The sequence below is a fragment of the Zonotrichia albicollis genome, chromosome 6 (genome assembly GCF_047830755.1).
Source record: "Zonotrichia albicollis isolate bZonAlb1 chromosome 6, bZonAlb1.hap1, whole genome shotgun sequence".
Taxonomy (NCBI): Eukaryota; Metazoa; Chordata; class Aves; order Passeriformes; family Passerellidae; genus Zonotrichia; species Zonotrichia albicollis.
In genome coordinates this window covers 60,625,324-60,650,427 of record NC_133824.1, presented here as the reverse complement: position 1 = coordinate 60,650,427, position 25,104 = coordinate 60,625,324, and the positions used below count along the sequence as shown (strand labels likewise).

Here is a 25,104-nt window from a genome sequence, read left to right as displayed (position 1 = left end):
CTCTCCAAGTCTCATAGAATGTCCTGAGCTGGAAGGGGACCCACAAGGAGCATCAAGTCCAGCTCCTGACCCTGCGCAGGACACTCCAATTCCATCCTGTGCTTGAGAGCATTGTCCAGATTCTCCTGGAGTTCTGGCAGGCTGGTGCTGTGACCAACCCCTGGGGAGCGTGGTCAGTGCCCCACCACCCTCTGGGGGAAAAACCTTTCCTGATCTCCAGCCTGAACATCCCCTGAATCAGCTTCATGCCACCCCTTCGAATCCTCAGCACTGTTTGACCTTTAATCCAGTTTCCTGGAGTGTTTTCCTCTCTCTTACCACAATACCTGCATGCTGATCACATTTATCACATCTCCCTTATCAGCAGTGCCATTCTGGGAGGTGCCAGGCCCTGGACAGTCTCCTTGCCCAGCACATCCTCCCGTTCTCACAGTGAATCAGCAGCCCCAGCTCCTCCATGTGTTTTTCAGATGAGTTGTGTGCCCACATTAGAGCATTTTCTCTCTGCTGTGCTGCTCAGGGAGCCATGTGCAGCAGCACCTAATGAATATCAAGATATACAGCACTGCCTGCTCCTCCAGCTATTCACAGGCCAGTTGCTCTGTCGCAGAAGGAAATCAAATTGCTCTTGACAAATGGGTGTCGGCAGTCACTTATCATCTTGTTATCTCCTAAGTGCTTACAAATAGGTTGTTTCATTATTTGTTCCATCAGTTTTCCAGGAGTTCCAGTTAAGTGACCAGTTTGTAATTCCCTGACTTTTCCTTCTGCATATTTAAATCTAACCCCTGGGTTTCTTTTTTGTTTTTTTCCCTTGTCTTCTGGAACCTCTCCTGTTTGCTGTGATCTAACAGAGGAACAGGAGCTCTGGGGCTGCTTCCCTCCTTTCCCTTTGGGGCTGGTGGATGCACCAACATTGGATGGATGGTTGAGTTTCCTCTGGGGTTCTCTCCTGTGTTATCTCCTTTGAATCCTGACCTTTTCAATTTCCCAGCCAAGTTCTTTTGAAAGGTTAGCTTTACCCACTGAGTGCAGATTTACTGTAATCTGCAACAGTATGAAAAATTTGGGCCAAATCGTGATTTTATTAAAATAAGAGCAACAGCAGTAGAGTAGAGTTGGAAAATGGCTATAAATGCATTTCCCACATAGAGTTGGGTATAGTTTGGTTTTTTCAGTGATTTTCAGTGATTACCAGGGGCATCTGGTAACTTTTGGCGTCCAGTTTGGCAGGCTTTGCCCTGACAATGGTTTTGGAGGGTGGTGACCTGTATAACTCCGTGTCTGGATAACTATTTAGTGCAATACAACAGTGACCCCCTTGCCAGGGAGATGCTCATGCTGTGCTGCCACACATGGTGGTGTTCACAGGGGTCCCAGGACCAGGGAAGAGATGAGAATGTTGACTCCATGTTTAGAAGGCTTGATTTATTATTTTATGATACATATTATATTAAAACTATACTAAAAGAATAGAAGAAAGGATTTCATCAGAAGCAAGCAAGAAGGAGAATGAAAACAAAAGCTCTTGACTCTCAGAGTCCAAGCCAGCTGACTGTGATTGGCCATTAATTAGAAACAATCAACATGGACCAATCACAGATGGACCTGTTGCATTCCACAGCAGCAGATAATCAATGTTTACATTTTGTTCCTGAGGCCTCTCGGGAGAAAAAACCCTAAGGAAAGGATTTTTCATAAAACATGTCTGTGACAACCACACACGTGCAAATCCCTTTGGCGTGTCGCATTTACCCTGCCAGGACCTGGTTATTTCTTTATCACCTCTGTTTATCAATTTCTCATTAATCCCCTTTTTTCCCCCTCCTTATTCCTTCAACAGGAATCATTAACCAGTGGCAACAGGAATCCAAGGACAAAGTGATCTCCCTCCTGCTGACCCACCTGCCTTTACTGAAGCCCGGCAACATCGAGGCGAAAGTCGAGTACATGAAACTCTTGCCCAAAATCCTGGCGCACTCCATCGAGCACAACCAGCACATCGAGGAGAGCAGGCAGCTGCTCTCCTACGCCTTGATCCACCCTGCCACCTCCCTGGAGGACAGGAGCGCCCTGGCCATGTGGCTCAACCACCTGGAGGACCGCACGTCGTCTTCATCTTCGTCATCGTCGTCGGGGGGCTTTGGCGGGCAGGGCCGGGGCCGCTCGGACTCGCTGGACTACGGGCAGGCTCACTACTATCACCAAAGACAGAACTCGGATGACAAACTCAACAACGGCTGGCAGAACTCCAGGGACTCCGGCATCAGCGTCAGCGCCTCCAGCTGGCAGGACAAAAACCTGGCCTGTGAGAACGGCCACCTGCCCCTCTACTCCTCCTCCTCCGTCCCCACCACCATCAACACCATCGGCACTAGCACAAGCACCAGTGAGTACTCACGGCAGGATCCCCCCCATCACACTAGGAACTGCTGCTTTGGCGTGGTTAGCACAGGGGTTGAACTCATCTGGGCCATAGAAAACTCTTTTTTTTATTATTTTTCCTTTCCTCACCTGCTTTTTTATTTCCTGCTTGCCCTGTTGGGGTTTTTTTCTTCCAGCATTGTGGGGTTTTAAAGACCTGGGTGTGATGGTGTTCACATCCCTTAGGATGAGGGAAGAGACAAGGATCTGACTCCATGTTTCAGAAGGCTGATTTATTGTTTTATGATATATTTTATATTAAAACTATACTAAAAGAATAGAAGAAAGGATTTCATCAGAAGGCCAGCTAAGAATAGAAAGAATGAATAACAAAGGCTTCTCTCCCAGACAGAGTCTGAGCCAGCTGACTGTGATTGGCCATTAATTAGAAACAACCACATGAGACCAATCACAGATGCACCTGTTACATCCCACAGCAGCAGATAATCAATGTTTACATTTTGTTCCTGAGGCTTCTCAGCTTCTCAGGAGGAAAAATCCTAAGGAAAGGATTTTTCATAAAATTTGCCTGTGACACCTGGGAGCTGGAGAGGAGGGAAAACCAGCAAAGAGTAAGAAGAAGTTAGAGTAAAAAAATGTGCCTTACTGAAGGGAACCCCTTGTGTTTCATGCAGCTTTGTGTAGATTTACAGTTCATGCTCCGAGAGTGCCTAAAGCAAGCAGGAAACTGATGCTTCATGTCTAAAAGTGAGCTGAAGGCCTTGAGGCAAGTCCAAAAGTGTGCTGAGGGCTTACTGAGAAGAAATGGGATTGGGACCATGAGTGCAGGCAAAAGTTTTGGAAGCAGAGCTGGAATCCACCAGCTTTGGGGTATCTGAAAAGGTTCCCTTGTATTTTCAGTGCAGAGGTGTGAGGCTGGTGGTGATTGAGGAGTTTAATGGACAGTGCTCAGTGTTTTCCAGGAGAGCTGGGTGGTTCTTCCCCCATGGAGACCTTGCCAGGCTTTGATGGATGGTGCAGAGCCCAACCCAAGGCTTGGACACATGGAGAGCTCCATGACTGGAGATCTGTCCATCCAGCACTGGCTTTTGTGTGAAGCTGGTGTTGAGAGCAGCCATTGATTCCTGTGAGCCTTCTTTGGGACAGCAGGAATGCAGCATGAATGCAGCACTGAAAAGATGATTTTCAGTGGGGTTCAGAAGCTCCCCTGCCCTCCCACTCACTCTGTCACATCTTGGGTGACTGCCACCATGTCACCTGCAGGGCTCCATGTCTTCCTTCACTCTGGGATACTCAGAAATCTCTCCAAGATGCTTTATCAGCATCTCCTGGAAATGAGGGATGCAGAGAGCACTTTGGGGAGGAGAGGCTTCTTGTGGCAGCAGCCCTGGTTTCTTTATCAGAGTGTGGAAAGCCACAATTAAATAGCTAAAAGCTTCAAAATGGTCACTTAGGGCTTCTGGGCTTTTCTCTCTCCTGTTAGAATTGTTGCTTTTTTTTTTTTTTAAGTGATGTTTCAAATCAACAGCAATATAAAACACAGCTCTGGGGTTATTGCTGTAGCACCCTGGTCCCTGCCTCTCCTGTGTCCATCCCTGCAGGCAGGTGGGGATTTAGCAAAGGGTCTCAGCTTCTCCACAGCCTCTAAACCATCATTCCCAGCCAGTCCCCCATCTGTGAAGCCCCCAGCTCCTGCTGCTGTGGGACTGTGTGATGTTCAGTTCTCTGAGAACCTTGTGCTGTGGAGCTGTTCCAGGGTGACTGAGCTGCATGGGAAGGGTCTAACAGGGAGGCAGGGTGAGAAAAACCCCATGAATCTACTTACAGTCTGTCTGTTAAACCTTTCCAAGGATTATTTTTGGGGAGGGTTTTCCATGTGGTTTTTGCATGCCTGGTGGTTCAGAGGCTTTGCACACCATGGAAGGGCTCTGGCTCCTCTTGTGAGGATCTGGGAGCAGGGACAGCAGGATGGGTGCAGCAGGTTGATCACTGACAGTGGCTGGAATTGTGCAAGTGTTAGGTGTTGAAGGACTCTTTCCACAAATCCCTTGGTGGATTTTTGAGCCTTTCTGTGCTCATATTTAGCTCTCAGCAGAAGCACTGACCCACCCCTTGCCCGTGGTGGTCACCAGGTGTTGGCACAAGATGCCACAACTGAGGCAACACCTGAACTGCTGCAGTGCCTGAGCTGCTGCAGTGCTGGGGTTTTTCCTAAATTCTCTGAGAATTCAGTGTGTTCAGCAGCAGCTGGGACAGGAACACCTGTGGGTCTGCCAACAGCCCTTCACTTTACCCAGTCTTGAATTCCTCCTCAATCTCTGCCCTTTGCTTGGCTGCACCATCCCCTGCTGGTGACAGTCCAGGCCCACGTGTTGAGCTGTTGTAACTCCTGCAGACATATTTTGGTGGCACCATGCTCAGACAACCGTGGGCTGAGCTGGAGGTGACCCAACCACACTTGATGTGTCAGTTCATAAACTTCCTTAACACAATATTTGGCTTGGGCAAAAGCCTGGTAAGTCCACAGATAGATGCTAAAAAATAAACAGGGCTGTCAGCCTTTGTCCCAGCCCCTTGACTCAATCAATATGTTTATGAATCTTTTATTCCAAAGCAAAGCCCTCAACTCCTTATTGTTTGTTTAGGTTTTAGTGTTGTTGTTAGTTTTAAGTTCTCCCTCTTACTCAGAGGTGTTTATCTGTGCAGAGGCTTTAATCCAGCAACACCCTGCAGGGCTCAGCCTTCCTGAGCCATCCCTGCAAAGGCACTGCCTGTTCCTGACACCAAAATGGGGCAGAGTCTTTCCCAGAGCAGGGATTTAGCCTGAGCTGTGTTCTTCTGGAGCTGTGGCACAATGAGATTTAATGCTGCCATGGCACAGGGCTGAAATAAGCGTGGCTGAAGCCCATGTGATGTTTTGCTTTGTGCTGTCCTTGACTTTGACTCGACCTAGACTCCAGATTTGAGATTTGGTTCAGGATTGGTTTATCTCCAGCTCTCCCATAACTGGGGTTAGCCAAGGTTTAGCCAAGGCCTGAGGAGATGTTACAGGAGGCAAGTCTGGAATGTTCTGAAGGAGTCACTCTGGATTTACCACAGTAATGCTGCTCCAGGAGTGGGACCAGTGCTCTGAGTGATGAGTTTGAGTCTGGAGTGATCAGAGGATATGGACTCACCCCAGGCAATGGAAGTTGGCCCAGAGAAGCTGTGGCTGCCTCATCCTTGGAAGTGTTCAAGGCCAGGCTGGACGAGTCTTCAGTCTGCTCTAATGGAAGGTGTCCAGCCCATGGCAGGGGAGTGGAACCAGATGGGCTCTAAGGTCCCTTCCAACCCAAACCATTCTGGGATTCTGTGATGTTCATGTGCTCCTTCCCACCCATTGCATCAGCAACTCCTGCAAAGTTTGAGGTGCAGCTTTAAACCAAGCTTTAGCACTGCAGGAGTACAGAGAGCCTTGGCATGGGCTCAGAGCACAGGTGGGGAGGGGCTGGGGCTGGGGCTGAGATGGAGCTGGAGATGGGGCTGGAGATGGAGCTGGGGCTGGGGCTGGAGATGGAGATGGAGATGGGGCTGGAGCTGGGGCTGGGGCTGGAGATGGAGCTGGGGCTGGAGCTGGGGCTGAGATGGAGCTGGGGCTGGGGCTGGGGCTGGAGATGGAGCTGAGATGGAGCTGGGGCTGGGGCTGGGGCTGGAGCTGGGGCTGAGATGGAGCTGGGGCTGGAGATGGAGCAGGAGCTGGGGCTGGAGCTGCTCCCTGTGGGGACAGGGTGAAGCCTGGAGTGCTGCCTCTGTGTGGCCAGGTCAGGCAGCAGTTGCAAAATGCTGGGCTTGCACGAGGTCTTTGTGATGGAGACACGGCCTGGAAACTCTGGAAGGACAGAGGAAAGCAGCTGGTGTGCAAAGCTGCTTCTTCAAAACAGCTTCTTGTGTGGGGCTCCAGCCCCTGCCCTGCCCCTGGAACTGGCTCCACCCCTGGTGGCACAGCTGGATTTGCTGCAGGTGGAAGCACAGCTCAGCCCTGTGTTTTCCACCCTCTTGGGAGGGAATCTGTGCAGAGGCAAAGGAGGGCCTGTCATTAGCTGTGCTGAGGAGGAGGATTGCAGATCCGTGGTCTCATCTGGACCATAAAGTCACAGGTCAGTGAGGGACAGACACAGTCAGACCTTGCCAGGGAATATCCCAGAGGGCAGGAATCCTTGGCACTGTGCTCACACTGGAGGGATGTTGCACTCCTTGGTGTTCCAGTGTCACTGCACTCCCTGAGAGGGAGCAGAGAGCAAAAGGGACCAGCAAAGCTCTTGCCAGTCTGGAGCCACCCTTCCTCTCCTGCAGCAATGGGAAAGGTGCTGGTGCTCAGGCCTGCTGCACCCTTCCCATGGGAATCTGCCAGAAAACTGGTGGTGTTTGTCCACAGGGAGAAGGAGAGCGTGGGAGGAGAAATACTCACCTGTGCAAATTTCTTGTCCTGAAAAAGAAAAATCTCCAGCTTGTCCTAGAGCTGAAGAGAAGTAAATCAGGGCTCTTCCTTCCATGCACCCCAGGTTCAAACTGACAGAGGGCAGGGTTAAACTGGATATTGGGAAGAAATTCTTCCCTGTGAGGATGGCAAGGCACTGGTTGCCCAGAGAAGCTGTGGCTGCCCCTGGAAGTGTCCAAGGCCAGATTGGGCAGAGTTGGAGCAGCCTGGGACAGTGGAAGGTCTCCCTGCCCATGGCAGGGGATGGTGCTGGATGATCTCTAAGGTCCCTTCCAACCCAAACCATTCAGTGTTTCCGTGGTCCTGCCCTAGAGGCAGATCTGCAGCTGCTGAGTGTCAGAACATGTGTGTGGGACATGGCCTGCAGGATTTTGCCAACATTTGCTGCAATTATGGAATCCCCAGTGAGAGAGGGCAGATGAATGTGCTGGAGCTCTCCCTGAGTCACCAGGGAATTGAGGAGGAACAAACAACACCAAGAAAGCTCTTGCCATGAACAGAGTGTGGGTCTCCTGATTCTTCCTCCCCTACCCTGCTGTGCAGCAGCTCTCTGCAGACAGCCCTGTTGCCATACCTGGTACCAAACTGGGCTGGGAATGGGATAACTGCATTATTTTAACCCACAGCACCACCCTGATCTGTGCTGGGTTGATGGGCACCTTCAAAGTTGTTGTCCTCTGTGTAGATTTCAGCTGAAGGGAGGGAATTGTGTGTCCTCAGCCTGTGTTTGCCTCTCACAGAGGAACACATTTCCTCCCATGCAGACTTAGCAAAACATGTCATGAGAAAATGAAGAAGTCTCAGTGAGGTTACAGCAGTGAAGCAAACAAATGTCCTGTTCTTGCTGGGGGTGGATTAGCTTTTGGAACTGCCTTCAGAAAATTGTTGCTCAGTCGGCCTTGCTGAGACTTGGCACCCTGGCACTCATCCTGCCAGCTGGGGACACCTCATGTCTGCTTGTCTTCTCTTTAAATGATAGACTGAGAAAAGCTCCTTGGCCTTTATTTCACTTGAGCTTCTCGGTGGTGGCACACAAGGGCATTTGTTGCCTTGCTCATGCCCTCTAGTGTCACACACAACGGGCAGGGAACACTTCCAGAAGTCTCTCACTTTGTCAGGTCCCCAGTGCTACAAAATCTTGCTCATGCTGTAGCTTGAAATCAGAATTGTTGTATGAGGAGAGCAGGTGTGAGCAGAGTTATTTGCTGAAATCCATGTACATCAATAGCAGCAAACAGCAAATGAGAGCAACATAGAATCACTTAGGTTGGGAAAGACCTTTAAGATCTTTGAGCATATCTGTAGAAGGTGGACAGCACTGGAACAGCAGATACAGATTTTCTGTCCCCTCTATAAATTGAAACTCTTTGTCCCTGGCAGACACAGCCCACAGCTCTGCAGAGCATCACTCAGCCAGGGAGATGGGTTCCACCTCACCCTGGAGCCACCAAGCCCTGGAGATGGGAGTGGTGGTGGTGGAGGACCAGAGCAGTGTCCTGTTGAGGTGTCAGCAATGCTGGGAAGGATCTGCCCCTCTCCTGAGTGTGTTTTACACCCCATGTCCCCTCCTGGTCTCACCTTGCTGCCCCTGCCCATTGGGATCCTCCTTGGAGCCTGTTTGGCACATTCCCTTCCCTTCTTTGCTCCCAAAGGATCTCTTTTCTCACTGAGCCTTTGGCTGAGTGACAAAGCTCCTTGTGCTGCTGAGGTCCCACCTCCAGTCATCCCCACAGGGTTCCCAGCCTCACACCCAAGCTCCTCACCCTATTTCTCATCTTCCAAACCTCATAACCTGCCCTGGGAGGGAAGAAAAGACAAATTCACAGGAGGGTAACTTGGAGTAACCCATCAACCACTGAAGAATTGAGCTCAGGATATCTGGAAGAGGGATTCTCCTGTTTTGTTCACCTGGAACTTGCAGATCACAGGCAGCTTTGCTCATAGGGTTGTGTGACAGTGTTCACAGGGGTCTGAGGATGAGGGAAGAGATGAGAATCTGACTCCATGTTTCAGAAGGCTGATTTATTATTTTATGATATATATTGTATTAAAACTGTACTAAAAGAATAGAAGAAAGGATTTCATCAGAAGGCTGGCTAGGAATAGAATAAGAAAGAATGATAACAAAGGTTTGTGGCTTGGGCTCTCTGTCCGAGCCAGCTGACTGTGATTGGCCATTAATTAGAAACAACCACATGGGACCAATCACAGATGCACCTGTTGCATCCCACAGCAGCAGATAATCAATGTTTACATTTTGTTCCTGAGGCTTCTCAGCTTCTCAGGAGGAAAAATCCTAAGGAAAGGATTTTTCATAAAAGATGTGTGTGACAGGGTTCCCCATCCTTGCAGCCATGGGGCAGAAGTCTGTTACCAGCAAATGGTGGCTCTCAGGGCATGCAGGTGGCCCTGGGGGCTATGGATGACTCTGGGGGACACTCAAGGGGGATTCCAATGCCTCTGGCAGGATGTGAAAGGCTCTGGGGGAATGTGGGTGGCTCAAGGAAGGTATGGATAGCTCTGGGGGGATGTGGATGGCTCTGAGGGGATGGGGTGAGCAAGGCAGAGCTGATGTTACCTGAGGCATCAGACAGCACAGAGACAGAGCAGGGTCCTCACTGCTGTGCCTGCTCTGCTCTCACGTGGGGACAAGTGACAGCACGGGACATATGTGCAGCCTACAGCTCTTGGGATGTGCTGGTGCTGCTGTGGCAGGGTGTGGAGCAAGTGAGGGATCCCTGCTTGCCAGGCAGGGTGAGTAGGAAGGGAAGGGAGCCCCTTTCTCATGGGTGTGCTCTGGCAAGTGGATTTTCACATGGGCAGCAGGATAGACCTGGTGGCTGTGCCTCTGCTTGACCCCTCATCAGCCACGGTGCTTGGAGGCAGAGATGTCACCAAAAGGCAGGAGGGTCTCCAGAAGAGGAGAGCAGCCCCTGAGGCTGGGCTCAGTGCTGAATTGCACCAGGTGATGATGCCAAGGGTGGCTCAAAACCTTGTGTGGTCAATACAGACACCTGTGAGTGCTCCTAAACCAGCCCTCGTGACACCAAATGGTGCTTCCAGGCATTCAGACAATCTGTGTGCTCTGAGCTGCCTCAACCCTTGCAAACCCTGGCGTTGGATAAGCCCTAGGTTGGGTAAGGCATGGAGGAGGTGGTGGTTGGTGTGCATGGATGGAGAGGAGGAGAGGCAGCACTGGGTGCCAGCCAGAGACATGTGGCTGTCCCCAAAGTGGGCATGTCACACATGTGTCCTCTGGGTCACACAGTTCCTTCCTCCAGAACTTCTTTGTGCAAGGTTTGGTCTGTCCTCACACGTGGAAGCAGCATGGAGCTGTGTCAGGGCAGGTTTAGGTTGGGTAGCAGGATAAGGTGGTTCCCTCAGAGGGTGGCTGGGCACTGGAATGGCCTTCCCAGGAAAATGGGACTGACAGAGCTCAAGGAGTATTTGAACACTCTCAGGCACAGGATGGGATTCTTGGCATGTCCTGTGCAAGGCCAGGACCTGGATGAATGCTCCTTTTGGGTCCCTTCCAGCTGTCCATCCTCTGTGCTCTCCCAGAGCTCTGCTCCCAAACTCACACACAGAGCAGCCCTGCAGCTCCCAGGCTGGAATGGGGCCACCTCATTTGGGAATCTCTGTTCCAGCAGCACCCAGGGATGTTCCCACCCTCTCAGCCTGTGAAATCCCAGAGCAGTCACTGCCCAGGGCAGGGAATGCTGCCATGGTTTGCTGTTGTGTTGCTTGTCCCTTGACAGGAGGGTAGGATGTGCAATTTGGGATGGGGGGAGATTGAACCTTGTGGTTCTGATGCCACCTCCACTTTCCTTACAGCAGTCTGGGTGTCTCAGGGATGGATGTTTGGAAGCACAGCAATGGTTTTGTGTGTATCCTACAATCCCTGGCATTCCTGTCACCACTGAATGCTGCTTCTGACCTGGAAGTGGTGCAGGAGCTGCCAGGGCAGCAGATTGATGCTCCCTGGGCTGTGGAGCAGTCAGACAGCCCCAGTAACTCTGTCAGAGCCCTGGGCAGCCTCCTCTCTCTGGGAGTTTGGGTGATGGATGGACCCTCCCAGAGCTGGGTGTGTTTTTCCAGCTGCCCTGGTGCCTGTGGGATGCAGGCCCAGAGCACATCAGGCTGTGCTTACTCAGTGCATGGGAGCTTGGTGCTCTCCCAAGGGAAGCTTTGCTTTTGCCACCAACCCCATGAGCGCCTGTGGGTTCCTCTCTGCCCTTTGTTCACCCCTGGAGCCATCAGCAGGGGACTGAGGGCCCTGTCTGGGGGCCAGGGATGTTCCTCAGCACCTCCACTGTTAACTTACATCTGTTCAGGGCTTCATGAGTAATTCCCTCCCCAAACTCTTCTTGTTTCTCCATGACCTCATCCAACACCACCATTCCCCAGCTTTCTCTCAAAGCATCACTAAAATCACATTTCTGATGTTTTCCTGAGCATCTTCATGCAGCAAGAAACCCCTGGAGAGAATCCCCTTCCTGCTGCTGATCCTTTGAATCTGTGCAAGCCCAGGCTTTGGCAGGCAGAGGAATGGGAAGAGATGAGCTCTCCTTGCCTCCACCATCACAGCATCTGCACACAAGTGGCAGGAGGGCACACTGGAGGGATGCAAGTGCTGTGATTTGGATTCATCTGGAGCGTCTCCAGGCTCCTTCCCCACTGCACTGGGACTTGCTGTGTTCTCCTGACTCAGTAGCACACTGCTATTTAATTAACTTTTGACTTCTGGTTTAAAGGAGCAGTGCACAAAATAGTTATTTACTTCATTTGGAGATTCTTTTATTCGTTACCATAATTATAGCTTCCTCCCCCTTTTTTTTCTTTTTTTTCCTTTTTTTTTCTTTTTTTTCCTTTTTTTTTATATTTTAATTAGCAGGGGAAGGGAGGGAGGGAGGAGGGGGGAATATTTGCTGCTCTCCTTGTGGTTATCACATCCTTCAAATTACTAAAAGAGGCTGGGATAATAGGTCTGGTGATTATATATAGGCACCATCTGCTCTGTGGCTGCTTCCTATCAAAGTGCAGTTAGGAGAGTGCAAGGAGGATATTTTCTCTCCAGCTATATTAAGACTGTTTCCATCTCAGCTCCAAAGCAAAGCTCTCTGCATGCAAATGGATCAAATGCTCTGTAATCAATGGCTCAGTTTTGGCAGCCTTGAAGCTGTTTTTTTGGGGTTTTTTTAAATTTTGTTTTATTTTCCCCTCAAGTTTTGCTGTTCCCATCCGTTATGCAATTTTATTTCAGGCTGGTTGTTCTGATTTGATGTTTTCCTGTAACCATGGTCCCCCCTGTTTGCTGAGCAATGTGGTCTCGTGTTAGCTGGAGCAGGGATCTGTGCCATAACTCCAGTGAGAGGCAATATCTGAGCAATCAGGAATGTTTTGGAGGATGATGAAGGCAGATTTTTAGGATGCATCTGCTGTGGGTATGTAGAGGAGGTGGAAAGCTGAGCTGAGCTAATTTGGAGCAGTAATGGGAAAGAATTAATTCTTGGTTTGTGATACCAGCCGTGGTTGTCCTGTTGCTGCTGGGGATTGTTGGGGAAGCATTGCAGGGCTCAGGATTTGGGAGTCAGAGAATTTTAGAATTCCAGACTGATTTGTGTTGGAAGGGACCTTAAAGAACATCCAGTTCCACTCCCTGCCATGGGCAGGGATATTTTCCACTATCCCAGGTTGCTCCAAGCCCTGTCCAGCCTGGCCTTGGACAATTCCAGGGATCCAGGGGCAGCCACAGCTGCTCTGGGCACCTGTGCCAGGGCCTGCCCACCCTCACAGGGAAGAATTTCTTCCCAATATCCAATTTGACCCTGCCCTGTGGCAGTGGGAAGTCATTGTCATAGGGTGTCCCATCTTCTGCATCTTCTCATGGTGGGAACTGAAGGCAGTGTTTGCCCCTTGGTGGCCTCAGAGACCCAGCAGGCTTCTCTGTTCTCCTGGAGCTGGTAAGATTTTATGCTTTTGAAAGAGAAATAGGAGAAGGAATAAGAAGGAATAAGGCATGGCCAGCCCAGATGGAAGGGGAAGGTGTTCAGGATGGGATGTGTGAGTTCCCAAGAGGTGGAGGCCAGAGGAAGGTTGAAACACTGAGGGATTTGTCTTGCAGAATTTGTGCCATGGTGCCTACAAGAGAGGGAGGGAGTAGGTGGGCTTTTATGAATGAGTGAAAGTGGCTAAAAAGAGGTAAAGGAGGAGAAAATCCAAAATGAGTTGGCAAGGATGGAAAAGGCTACAGGTGTGTTTCAGTACTGTGGGATGTACATCATGTGAGACACTCATTGTCCTCATGTGTTTGTCACTGCTAAAGACATTCCCTGCTCTCACTCCACAGCTTTTTAATGCCTGGGGATTCTTGGGGCAATTTCTTGGGGCAATTCCAGAGGTTTGGCATTCCCCCCTTTCACTTGACTGCTTTAGGGCCCATCATTCCTCACTCCCAGTTTCCCCCAGGTTGCACATTGCTGTGTAAAGGATGCACATCCTCCAGACTGGCCTCCTGAAATGGTTGTAAGTGGTGGAGGGATTTCTCCATCTGGAGTGTGATGGAATCTGATGCTGTTGGAAGTCTGAGCAGGGAGATGTTCCTCAGACCAGGGATGGAGGCAGTGGCTGCTGCTTGAGCAATGAAAATGTTCTTGGACATCCCTTTTGGGTGGAAAAGGACATTGGGAAGGAGAGTTTCTGCATCCCAGTGCTGTTTATCTGGCTTCATTGGTGAGCAGAGGAGGAATTTCTCCCTGGAGCCCATAGCAAAAGCTGTTTTCTGGGATAATTAGGGAGGCTTGGTTCAGCACAGCAGCATTTGATATTAATGGACCAGGATTCCCCAGGGACAAAACAGTGATTTTCTGTGGTTTGTGTATAGGTTTAGAAGAAAAAAATGCATTTATTGGCCTGGACATTGGGGCACTGTGTTTACCCCAAGAGACTTTGTGGTTTAGGGCAGCACCTCCTTGCAACATCCCCCTAATCCTCCATCCCCACCCGTTCCCACCTTCCTGAGCCACCATTCCATGCATTCCTTTTTCTGTGAGGTAAATCCTGGTTGGATTCACATTCTGGATGCTCTAGTGGGAAGCAAAGACCTGTCAGAACTTAGAAGTGGCTCATAAAGAAGAGGGAAAGGGATGATAGTGATAGCACAAGGGGGAAAGTTTTAAATTCACAGTAAGTACTAAAACTTATTTTAAATAAGTTCTAAATTAAAAGAGGGGAGATTTAGATTCATTTTAAGAAGAAATTCTTGGCTGTGAGGGTGGTGAGGCCCTGGCACAGATTGGCCAGTGAAGTTGTGGCTACCTCATCCCTGGAAATGTTCCAGGCCGGGTTGGATGGGGCTTGGAGCAACCTGGGATAGTGGAAGGTGTCCCTGCCCATGACAGGGGTGGAACTGGATGTTCTTTAAGGTCTCTCCCAACCCAAAGCATCCCAGGATTCTGTGAAGGAGCCTGAAAGCAGCTCCTGAGCTCCTGCTGCTTGCTGAGACAGGCTGGGCTCCCTTCCAGAAGCGCATCCCGTCGGATTGCCGGAGCCACCAGGGGCTGAATTTACACATCTTCAGATGCAGCCCCGCTCCTGCTGCCACACAAATGAGTAAATAACAGCCACAGCAGTTCCTGCTGGAGCCAAGCAGCAGCTCCACGTGTGTTTGTGCCATGCAGGGAATTTCAAAAGGCCCTGTGAGGGTTCCTTCCCCGCTGAGCCTCGCATGCGCTGCTCGCAGGGAGCAGCAACAAACGGGTTATTGTTTCTCTGTCCAGTTTCTTCAACAGGAAACTGTGTTTAAAAACACCATTTCTTTAAAAAGGTTTGCTTGACAGCCTTTTCTGCAGTCTGTGCTCCTTCCCTGCTCGAGGCAGCACTCTGCTTGTATTGGGTTTTTTCCTGGTGCAGGGGTTAACACCACTAATTTCCTAATTCCACAATTTCCCTTTTCCCCAGTGGCTTCTTGCATTTGGAACCCTGAATTTCACCCCTTCATGAGTTAGATCAGCTCATAGCTCATGGTTCAGAGGCCAGCACATGGATTATCCAGCTCCTACAAACACATTTTGTGTAGAAGTCACAGCCACAGAACACAGGGAGATTAAAGGAAAAAAAGGCACAAAAAGAGGCTCCAAGGGTTAGGGGATGTTGAGCTGAAAAATGTTCCATGAGGTTCTGCTCTGGCTGTGCTGGGGCTGCCTGGGGCAGCCTGGGGAGAGGGTGAATGAGGTGCCCAGGAAGGAGGCTGGGTGCCAGCTGGGCAGTGTGACCCACTGGCAGCTCTTTCCAAGGGCTCTGGGCAAGGAAAAGCTGGAAAAGCCCTGGGCATTGCTCTGCCAGCACGGGGAAGCCTTCCTGGAGGAGAGGATGTGACTGGGGTGGCAAGGAGGAGGGAGACTGAGTTGAACTTGGGGTTTGCTTTGTGAAGGGGGTGCTCAGTGTTCCCTCTCCATGGGGATCTTCCAGGCTGCACAAAACCTCGTGTGGATTAAAAACATCCCCACTTTTTGGGGTCAGGCTGCTGCTCCAGGTACCAGCAGACCAGGAAAGCAGCTGGGTGTGATCAGATGCTGCCTGGGGACTCACCATAAACAGCTTTGCAGCCAAGAAGGGCCATTTTTAAACTAAAAAAACAAAAGAAGGTCTCAAAGAGTTCAGTATGCACCTTGCCATGCTTTTTCCTTTCTGCAAGCTCAAGGAGGATGTTATTTGGAATTGTAACCTGATGTATGGATCCTGTGCTGGTCCTTTGGGTATCAGGGGCATGGTGGGGACTGGAGATATTCTGAATCCTCCCAGTGGTGGGTTTGGTTCTCACTGGAAGCTCTCACATGTGTGTTCATCAAGGACTTTGCAGCACTCTAAGCCAGATTTCATGAAGAGAGAGGGAGAGTGAGCACCTTGTCACTGTGTGGAGGAAGGTCTGCCTGCAGAGCCCAATTTCTCAGCTCTAATTACAGGAATGGGTGGCTTTTCCCTTCTCAGGCTGAAAAAAAAATTGGCCCAAAACCCTGAGAAACCACAACACAAATGTCTGACGCTGTTCCACATGGTCCTCAGTGAACAAAAACCCTCTTGAAATCAGCCCTTGCCTCCCAAAATAGGCAGCGCCACTTCAAAAGGGAAAAGAGAGGGGGGAGGGAAAAATCCCAAAGCCAAGGCTTCATGGGGTGAGAGCACTTGCAGCCTCAGTTTCTATGAGTGTGCTGTGGTGCCTGCCAGCCCAGGCAGGGTTTGCTCTGAGATAAATCCAGATTTGCCTGGGGAGGGGGTGGTGCCACAGGGATGCTCCCAGCGTGGTCAGCAGCTGCCTGCTGTCATGGGGAGCTTTGTTGCCATCACTCCTTCAACATCCTCTGCTTTTTTGTTTTTTTTTTACCTGGGAATGTCACCCTGAGCTTGATCCCAGTCTGGAAGTCATGGAGAGGTTCCTTGCAGGGAAACCTGGTCTGGTGTGGGCTGAGCAAAGAGGCAGCCCCAGCCCACTGATTCCAGGGAAAACCATGATCTGCTCCAGCCCCTGTCCCGCTGGGAAGGAGCTGGGCCAGGCAGTGCCTGTGTGGAGTCTTACAACACCTAAAGGGCAGGAAAACACTCCTAAACCAGAAGTGGGGCATGCTTACAGGCTGTAGGGGATCCTTGTGCCAGTGTGGGATGCCCTTTGGAGTGGTGATTTCCCCTCTTTGTTTGCCCAGCTCACAGCACTCAGAGAGGCAGCCGTGCCCACCCACCTCCTGGGAGCTTATCTTGGCCCAGAATAACACTTTAGATTTCCTTTTTAAATTTAAGCTTAATATTTTTGTAGTAAAAGAAGAGGAGGCATGAGTGTGAGGTGATAAACTCACACTTGGTTTTTTTCTGCTGAAGTTAAGGCCCACGTGGACCATTTATTTTAGCCAGGAGCAGCCCTGGATTCACCTTGGACCTTCCAAAAAGCACACAGAATGGTCAAATTCAGGTCAGGACCTACAAAAAAATGATGCTTTGGAAATAATTAGCTACATCCTCTTATTTCAAGAAATTGAGGGCATTACCACAAGTATCACATTAATAACTATTATCAATAACTCTTATTAATAAAATTATTAATAAAATTACAACTAAATATTATTCACAAATTGTTAATATATATTATTAATATATATTATTAATAGATATTATTAATAGATATAATAAATATGGATATTTATTGATCCCCTGGGGATTACAGAGTAATAGAGGGGATGCCATCCCAGGATTCTCAGCATTTTTAGGGCTGATGGAAATGGGTAAGAGGGGTTGCAAGAAACCAAATAATCACCAATAAAAAGCAGACCCTAAAGTTAGGCCAGGGCTAAGAGCCCTTAAATCACCTCAGTTTGGTCCCCAGGTGGTTACAGAGAGCTGGGGACTCGCAGCATCCTTTGCAGAGGGATTTTCCCTGCTGCATCCCAGGTGTTGTGGGAACAACTCACACCTCAGTAAAATTTTGGCTTAGTAAAAGGTGTTTTATTGGATCCAGAGTTGCATTATCACAGGGAAAGAAGTGGAAGTGATTTTTCTCTGATTCACTGGATGGTTTCTAATTGTCCCTGGCCATCCTTTGGAGTTCATTATTTCTCCTTCAGCCAACACCAGCTTCTAATTAGGGGACATGAAATTAAGATGGAGGAGCAGCAGTTTGCAGGGGTATTGCTGCTCGTGAAGGAATCTGGGCTGGATTTATGCCAAAAATCCCCTCCTGTGTGCAGGGTGGTGTGAGCCCTGCTGGGTCCCAGTGTCTGCACACACCCTGTAGGAGCTGGGTTAGCAGAGCAGCCTCCTGAAAGGGCACAATTCACCTCAGTCCTCCTGGCCCCTTGTTTGCATCTCTCCTTCATCTGAGGAGCACAAATATTTCCTGAATCAGTGGTTTTCCTACAGAAAATTCAGGGTGAATTCTCTCCCCAAGGCAGAGTGACCATGGCTGGGGGCAGCAGGCACACAAGGGCTCTGGGTGGTGCAGAGCCAATGCTCAGCCCTGCTGATGCATTTTAACCAATTTATCCATTTTTCCCCCTATATTTTGGGGGGTTTTAAATCCTAAATATATTTTTCTCCTGAGAGGGTGATGTGGCATCTACAGATGCTGGTTTGGGGGCACAATTGCAAAGCCAAGAGCTGAAAAAGCTTGCCCAAGACCTTCTGAAATCCATCCATTTCCCTATGGGGATGCATCACATCAGAGCTTTAGGAGGCATAACACTGCTCTGGAAGCAATCTCAGGATCTCATTGACATCTTTTTTTGCCAAAAATGAGACTTCTGGAAGATGTTTGTATAGTTTTTAAAGGGAAGGGAACAAATTCTTCCCCACGAGCCACCCCAGTGCTTCCCAGCAGAGCGTGGTGTCAGTGTTGTGTGCTGGCACAAGAAAACCCTTTCAGGAGTAGGAATTATTTAAACATTACAGAAATCCACAGGTTTTTTGGCCTCATGCAGCAGCTGCCTGTGGTACCAGCTGCTTATTGCAGGTGGTTCATAAATGCAAATGTGCTCTGGTGTTTCTCTCTCCCCTCCTTTTGTAACCCCACCAGTTCCTCATTTTCGTGCCTCTCCTGGTCAGCAAAATGCCTTTGATGGTGTTTTCCCCCAGGCCTGGGCTGGGAATTAAGTCTGGCTTAACCTTTGCAGCACAGTGCACCTGGCTGGGGGTTTTCCACCAAGACTCATTCCTATTAAATAATAACATGGAGAGGAGTCTGAGTGGTTTTGGTGAGCTGCTGTAAATGCAAAAAGGGGATTAAGGAGCTTTAGGGCTTTGGTGCTTTAGATGGAAAAGCCACGAGAACAGTGAATTTCCCCCAGGTTTTGTACAGTTTAAAAATTTGGTTTGGAAAGAAAAATTGAAAAATTTTTGCTTCTGTTTCTTGTAGGCTGAAAGGTCATGCTAATCCCTCTGCCCTCAGGTTTTCCTGGAGCAGGGAAATTTTCCCTGGTTTGCATCCTAAATCTGTACATTAAATTATATACACTGTGTTTATGGTTAGACCAGTAGGTTAGTGACTCTGAGTGATGGAATTTGAATTTTGTTAAGCAAACAGAACAGTCTTTTAATACTTTTTTCAGTACTTGAGACAGGGATAGTCCTTGGAAGTGTTTAAGGGCAAGTTGGACAGGGCTTGGAGCAACCTGGTCTGGTGGAATGTGTCCCTGCTCATGGCAGGGGGTTAGAATGAGGTCTGTAAGGTCCCTTCCAATGCAAACCATGCCATGATCCTGTCATTTTAGTAGGGCTCAACAAGGCTGAGCCATTCCTGTGGATGAGAAGTACCCTTGCAGTGATTTTGGGAGAAGTGCTCCTGCTTCAGGGCACAAGCCAGGTCCTAACCCAAGGGAGAGACAGAGATGCTGCCCTTGGATCTCTGTGGGACATCCCCATCCTGGGGATTTTACACTGCAGAACTGCTCAATTGATGTTTTTTCCCCTAGAGCTGGAATCCACCTTCCCTTGAGCAGCCCAGCATAGCTCAGTGTGACCCCATCTCCTTGCAGGTACTCCCACCCTTTTTGTTCCCAGGAGACAAAGCAGAGAGCTCAGGGTAGGGCTCAGGGGTGCTGCAAAGCCATCAGCCAGGCACCATGGCCAGCCACCACCACACATTTTATAATTTCATTTGATTTTTTTTTTTCTTTTATATTTTTTTTTCTCGGGGGACTCTGCTGCATCCCGGGCCGCGAGGGGGGAATAACCTCTTTGATTTTATTTTTTTTTTTTTTTCAGTTCTCTCAGGCCAGACACACCACAGCCCTTTGAAACGCTCTGTGTCCCTTACCCCACCCATGAATGTGCCAAACCAACCTCTAGGACATGGATGGATGTCTCATGAGGACTTACGAGCTAGAGGACCCCAGTGCATCCCTTCTGATCATGCCCCCCTGTCTCCACAAAGCAGTGTAGCCTCTTCGGGAAGTGGTGGGAGTGAACATTTAGAAGATCAGCCTTCTGCTCGTAACACATTCCAGGAGGAAGGGAGTGGGATGAAAGGTGAGTGACAAACCAGACCCCCCATCCCCAGCACCCAGAGGCAGGAGGGGAAGAGCTGCCCCTGCTCCCTGCTCGCTTTGGGGAGAGGATCCTCGTGGCCAAACGGGGCCTCCCAGCCTTTTCTCCCCACCTTAGGGATTTAGGGTTAGGGGAATGCCTTGGGTTTTCTTTTAAGTAGCAGCTGGTCCTGATCTGACATCTTGCACTTGGGTGCCAGTGGGCTGGTTTTGCCCCAAAGCTCTGTGAGCTGCCAGCTTTGCAAAAAGCTGGATTTTTTCCATTGCCTGTGGCTTTTGGCTGCGAGTGGTGCTCTTTTTTATCTTTCATTTTTTTTTTTAATTTTTTTATGACAGTGAAAAATAGCTTAGAGCAAGCTTAGCCAGCCACGTGTGATTTGCCATTGCAGTGTTTGATACCCACCAAGTATCTGGGGAGGTTTTGGCTTGGGGTACTTGTTTGCAGTGAATTTAACCTGTGTGTTTCGGTTGGTTTTCCCATTATACCTACATTTCACAGAGATTTTGGCAATAAATACATGTGGTTGTGGTGGTAAACAAGGCAGAAATGAACCCCACTTGCTGCAGTCGAAGATGCAGAGGTAACTTCAGGCTGAGGAGGAATAAACAGCTAAAAACTGGGCAAACACACAAACTGTGCGTTCCTGGGAACAGACTGAGAACGACCCTGTAGCTCTCAGACTGATTTAAACAACTCCAGTTTGTATTAATGCAAAGCAGCTCTATTGTGTGCAAACCAGTGGTGTATCAGAATAGGGAAATAATTGTGTTTTTTAACAGTCACAAGGTCTGATTTCAGTTTAATTACAGACAAATTGAGATGTGGATAAATCTGTGTGATGTGGGACTGCATTTGGCTTGGCTCTGGATGGCTTTGATGTGCATGAAATAAATGCATGAAAAACCCCTCATGGTTCTAGGGAATGTAACAGAGGCAGGTCAGGTCCTGCAGGCTGTCTGGCCAGGGAGAACTTTTTGGGAGCTGGGGAGGGCTGTTTAACACCACATTGCTCCAGGTTTCTGCAGAAGGAGCTGGGGAGGAGGCCATGGGGAGCTTGGCTCCCTGTGATCCACAGCTGCAGCTCTGAGATGTGCATGGAGAGAAACTTCCCAGTGCTGTGCAATCAACCTGTGTGGCCAAATCCACAGAACCCAGAGGCTGTGATTGATGACGATCAATTAAATAACCCCACATATTAACACATCCCTTGCTGCTGGGTGCAGCTGGGCTATGTCCACCCTTCCTTGGGCTGTCGCTTTCCAGACTCCCAAACGTGATTCCCCCACTGCTGACTCAGCCAAATGGCTTCTGTCCCCCAGTCCAGGGACGTGCAGAACAGATGTTCACAACCTCTGGTGTCTCTGCCTGCCCTGTCCTCCCCCCTCAGCTGGGTTTTCTTCAGGCTGAACCATTCCACTGCCTTCCCAGATGATGTTTTCTGAACTTGGGGTTGTTCCTGCTTCTCCCCGCCAGGATTTTTTCCAAAAAGTCCTCATTTTATTGAAGGTGTGCTGCCCAAAACCGGACTTGGAAGCAGAGCAGAGCCTTGTTTGCCTCCAGACAGCATTCCTGTGGCTGTGTAGCTCATCGTCCTCAAATAACAAAGCTCTGTGAGCTGCATATGACCCATTGTATCCCCACAGCTTTCCTGAAAAAAAAATTTAAAAAAGGAGAGAAGAGAGGACTGCCCGTTCTGTGCACTCCGATCGTGCCGTTTCTGGTTCCTGCAGAAACAAACACACAGTTTGCTGCATTTTTATGGGGCTGCCTCCTTCTCCATCCAGGCTGGCTGCTCCTGCTGCCAAGTCCTGAACTGCAGCCACGTCTCCCTGAGTGCCTGCAGGCTCTGCTGGCTGGGTGTCCCCCTGCTCCTGCTTCCTTCTTTATCCATCCAGGATATCCAGGAGGATCCAGACCCTCTGGAATGTGAGGAACCCATGACAGATCCCCAGTTTATCTCCCCCACTGTCAACAATTTCTTTCCTTTCTGTCTATCTTTATTCTCCCATTTCTTTTCTTTCCATCTATCTTCATGCTGAAGGGAAAATGCCCTTTGGCTTTATCCTAGCTCTTGGTTTCTCCAGGGGAAGATATGGACACTTGGTTCTCCATGGATCCCAGTCTGTCTGTCTGTCTGTCCCTTGCCATGTCCCTGCCCATGGACAGGAGTTGGAATTAAATAATCTTTGAGGGCCCTTCCAACCCAAACCATGCCAGGATTCTGTGATTCCTGGGCACAGCTTGGGGAGCACCAGGAGGCAGGTGTGGGTAGAGCCAGGAGTTTCTGCTGGGAGTATATCCAAGGTGTCCTGTGTGCAAATATTGCAGAGTGAGTTGTTTTCCTTCTAAATTTCCTGACAGCCGTGCCATGACTTTGCAATTAGCTGCTGGTAATTGCTGATTAAAGAGTAGCTCTGCAGGCAGGTGGCTCACCCATCCGTGGAGAGCACTGGGAAAATTGACTTTCCAGGGACCAGGAAATCACCTTGGATGTCCTTGCACCTCCTGGCTGCCTCTTCCCTGTGGGAATGGGGAAAGCTCCATCCCACGCAACACACTCTGTGTGTCCTGAGATGGCTCCTTCTGCCCAGCCTGCTCCCAGGATTGCATCTCTGCTGCCAGGGGAGCTCTGGGACATCGCTGTCCCCAAAACTGAGGCATGATCCAGTCAGGCTGATGCAGAGCTGCTTCTGCAAAGGCTGGAGAAGGGTTTCCTGCAGGGTTCAATGTCTGTGTGAGGTTCAATCTGTTCTGGAAGCATCCCTGTGGGTTTTGCCTTTGGCATGGATGTGTGCCAAATGCAGGTGTCCCATGGGGATGTGGGATCAGGGAGACTTTTAATGTTCTGTCGCTAGAATGGTGTGGTTTTGTGTTAAAATGATGGTGAAACTTGAGCCTGTACTGGAAATGGGGCTTTTTGCTGAGAGGTTTTCATTTATTTCAAACAGAAATCAGCTTAAGAGGGTGCTGGTAGCAGACTTTGGGACTGTTGCATGTCAGAACTTTTGGAAAACTCTGAATTTCAGCCCTTCTGTGCTCAGTCATTGCCTTTCCCCATGTTTGGTGTGGGGTTGATCTCCTGTGCAGCACTTGAGCAATTTCACTGACACGTGAATCTTTGTGTGTGTCTGGGATTGGGGAGTGTGAGCGGGATGCAGCATGCTGGGATTGTTTGCATCCTCTTTGCTTGGATGCAGAGTGGGTTTGGGATCAGCCTGGGCAGCAGGAGACTTCTGGCAGATGTATGGATTGCCTTGGGAACCAAACCAGGTCCCTCCTGCCCTGTCCCTTCCAGTGATGAGACCACCTTGCTTCAGGAGGAGGTCATGGACAATCCTTGGCTTGCAGGTGGGGCTCAACACTGTGGGACTTCCTGCACCCACACCATGAGGTGGATGTCCCAGCAGTGGGAATGAGCTGCCCAGTGTCTCACTGGTAGGGAAGGGGACAAGGACTGTGGACAAGGCATAGCTGGGAGCAGAGCACATCAGCTGGGAGGGCTGTGGCAGAGCTCCTGTGGGGTTATGGGTGCTGAATAAAGCAGGTCTTAATTTGACAAAGCATTTCAAACTAAAAACCTCATCACAGGCCCAGTGCTGTGCTGCAGCACAGACACCTGCAGGCCCCCCCTCCCTTGTGGGCTGTCACCACAGACCCCCAAACCTGCAAACCCTGCACAGCTGCTTGTTGTCACATTGCCTGCTCCACGGAGGGCACCTCGTCATGGAGTCCATGGGGTTTTGAATGTCACAGAGGAAGGATTCCCCTCCCAGGTTCCTCACTGTGAAACCATATTGAAGTCAGGAGGATAAATGTTATTTTGGGTACCTCTCCAGCTGGGCATAGAGGTGCTACACTGCAGGAAACAGCTGGGAAGGAAGAGTCATTTCAGTTGGTGCATTTCAGATCCCAGGTCACCCTTTGAAGCAGGGTATGGGGCCATCTTTGATGGCACATCATTTTTCCATCCTAAACCCAGCTCTCTAGCTCTGTTTAAGCAGCCAGTTCCATTTTCAGCACATGCCACCACCCCTCAGGCCATAAATCAGTGTCTGCCATGCACAAACAGCCCTTTGCTTGTCCTGAGCTCAACCACTGCATGAGCTGCAGCACTTCCCATGTTCCTGGGAGAACAGCAGTGAGGAGCTTGGTGGGCAGTTCCCCATGGGCTGATTCCCAGTGGCTTTCCCACAGAAACACAACTTCTGAGGATGTTGGGTTGTTGTTGTTCCTTTCCTCATCCAGAGGCTGGTTCCTTGTCCCATCCACATCCCTCTGTCCCCATCCAGAGGCTGGTTCCCTGTCCTGTCCACATCCACATCACTGTGTCCTCTTCCAGAGTCTGGTTCCTTGTCCCATCCACATCCACATCGCTGTGTCCTCTTCCAGAGGCTGGTTCCTTGTCCCATCCACATCCACATCGCTGTGTCCTCATCCAGAGTCTGGTTCTTTGTCCCATCCACATCCACATCCCTATGTCCCCATCCAGAGGCTGGTTCCTTGTCCCATCCACATCCACAGCCCTGTATCCTCCTCCAGGGTCTGATTCCTCCTCCCTTCCACATCCACAGCCCTGTGTCCCCATCCAGGGGCCCATCCACATCACTGTGTCCTCCTCCAGAGGCTGGTTCCTTGTCCCATTCACACCCACAGCCCTGTGTCCTCCCAAAGATCCATGAGGCTCAGTGAGGTGTTCCTTGGGATGCCCCTCATGTTGGTGCTGTTGCTCATGGTTGTGCCGTTCCATGAACTCATTGGAGCTCTCCTGTTGTTCCCTTGTGCTGCAGATGTCCCAGCCTGGCTGAAGAGCCTCAGGCTGCACAAGTACGCCGCCCTCTTCTCCCAGATGACCTACGAGGAGATGATGGCCCTCACCGAGTGCCAGCTCGAGGCACAAGTATGTCCCACCTCACCTGGGGGGTGACAGCTTCCAAAGCCCCTTCGTGTGACTTCCTATGGTTGGAAGAAAAAGGGGAATTGGGTCTTGGGGAGTGAAAAAATCTCGCATTGTGCCCAAAAAAATCCTTGTTCCTGTGTTCTTGCTGGAATCCCAGCATGGAAGTCCCATCACTGGGAGCTGTGCTTGGGGTTTTTTTCCCAGCTGGGATTAAATTCAGGAGTTTCAGGGGTGCAACCTGTGGTGCAACTCCCTTAAAGGCAGTGGAGCTCTGATGGCTGACTGCCTTTGAAAATGTCATAGAATCATAGAACATTGC

At 49.9% G+C, this 25,104-nt stretch overlaps 1 protein-coding gene across 5 annotated transcripts in view; it reads left to right on the top strand.

The window, feature by feature from the left end:
* SAMD4A (sterile alpha motif domain containing 4A) overlaps positions 1-25,104 on the top strand; it is a 102,534-nt gene that overhangs the window by 61,570 nt on the left and 15,860 nt on the right. For 3 of the 5 annotated variants that reach the window (XR_012580940.1, XM_074544044.1, XM_074544043.1), the window contains exons 3-5: positions 1,844-2,389; positions 19,607-19,870; positions 24,676-24,785. Coding sequence is in view for 3 of the 5 variants with exons in the window: in XM_074544044.1 (XP_074400145.1) it covers positions 1,844-2,389; positions 19,607-19,870; positions 24,676-24,785 (920 nt within the window). In the remaining 2 variants the exon portion in view is untranslated. The remainder of the gene's footprint in view (positions 1-1,843; positions 2,390-19,606; positions 19,871-24,675; positions 24,786-25,104) is intronic. The other 2 variants (XR_012580941.1, XM_074544045.1) reach the window with 1 other exon arrangement.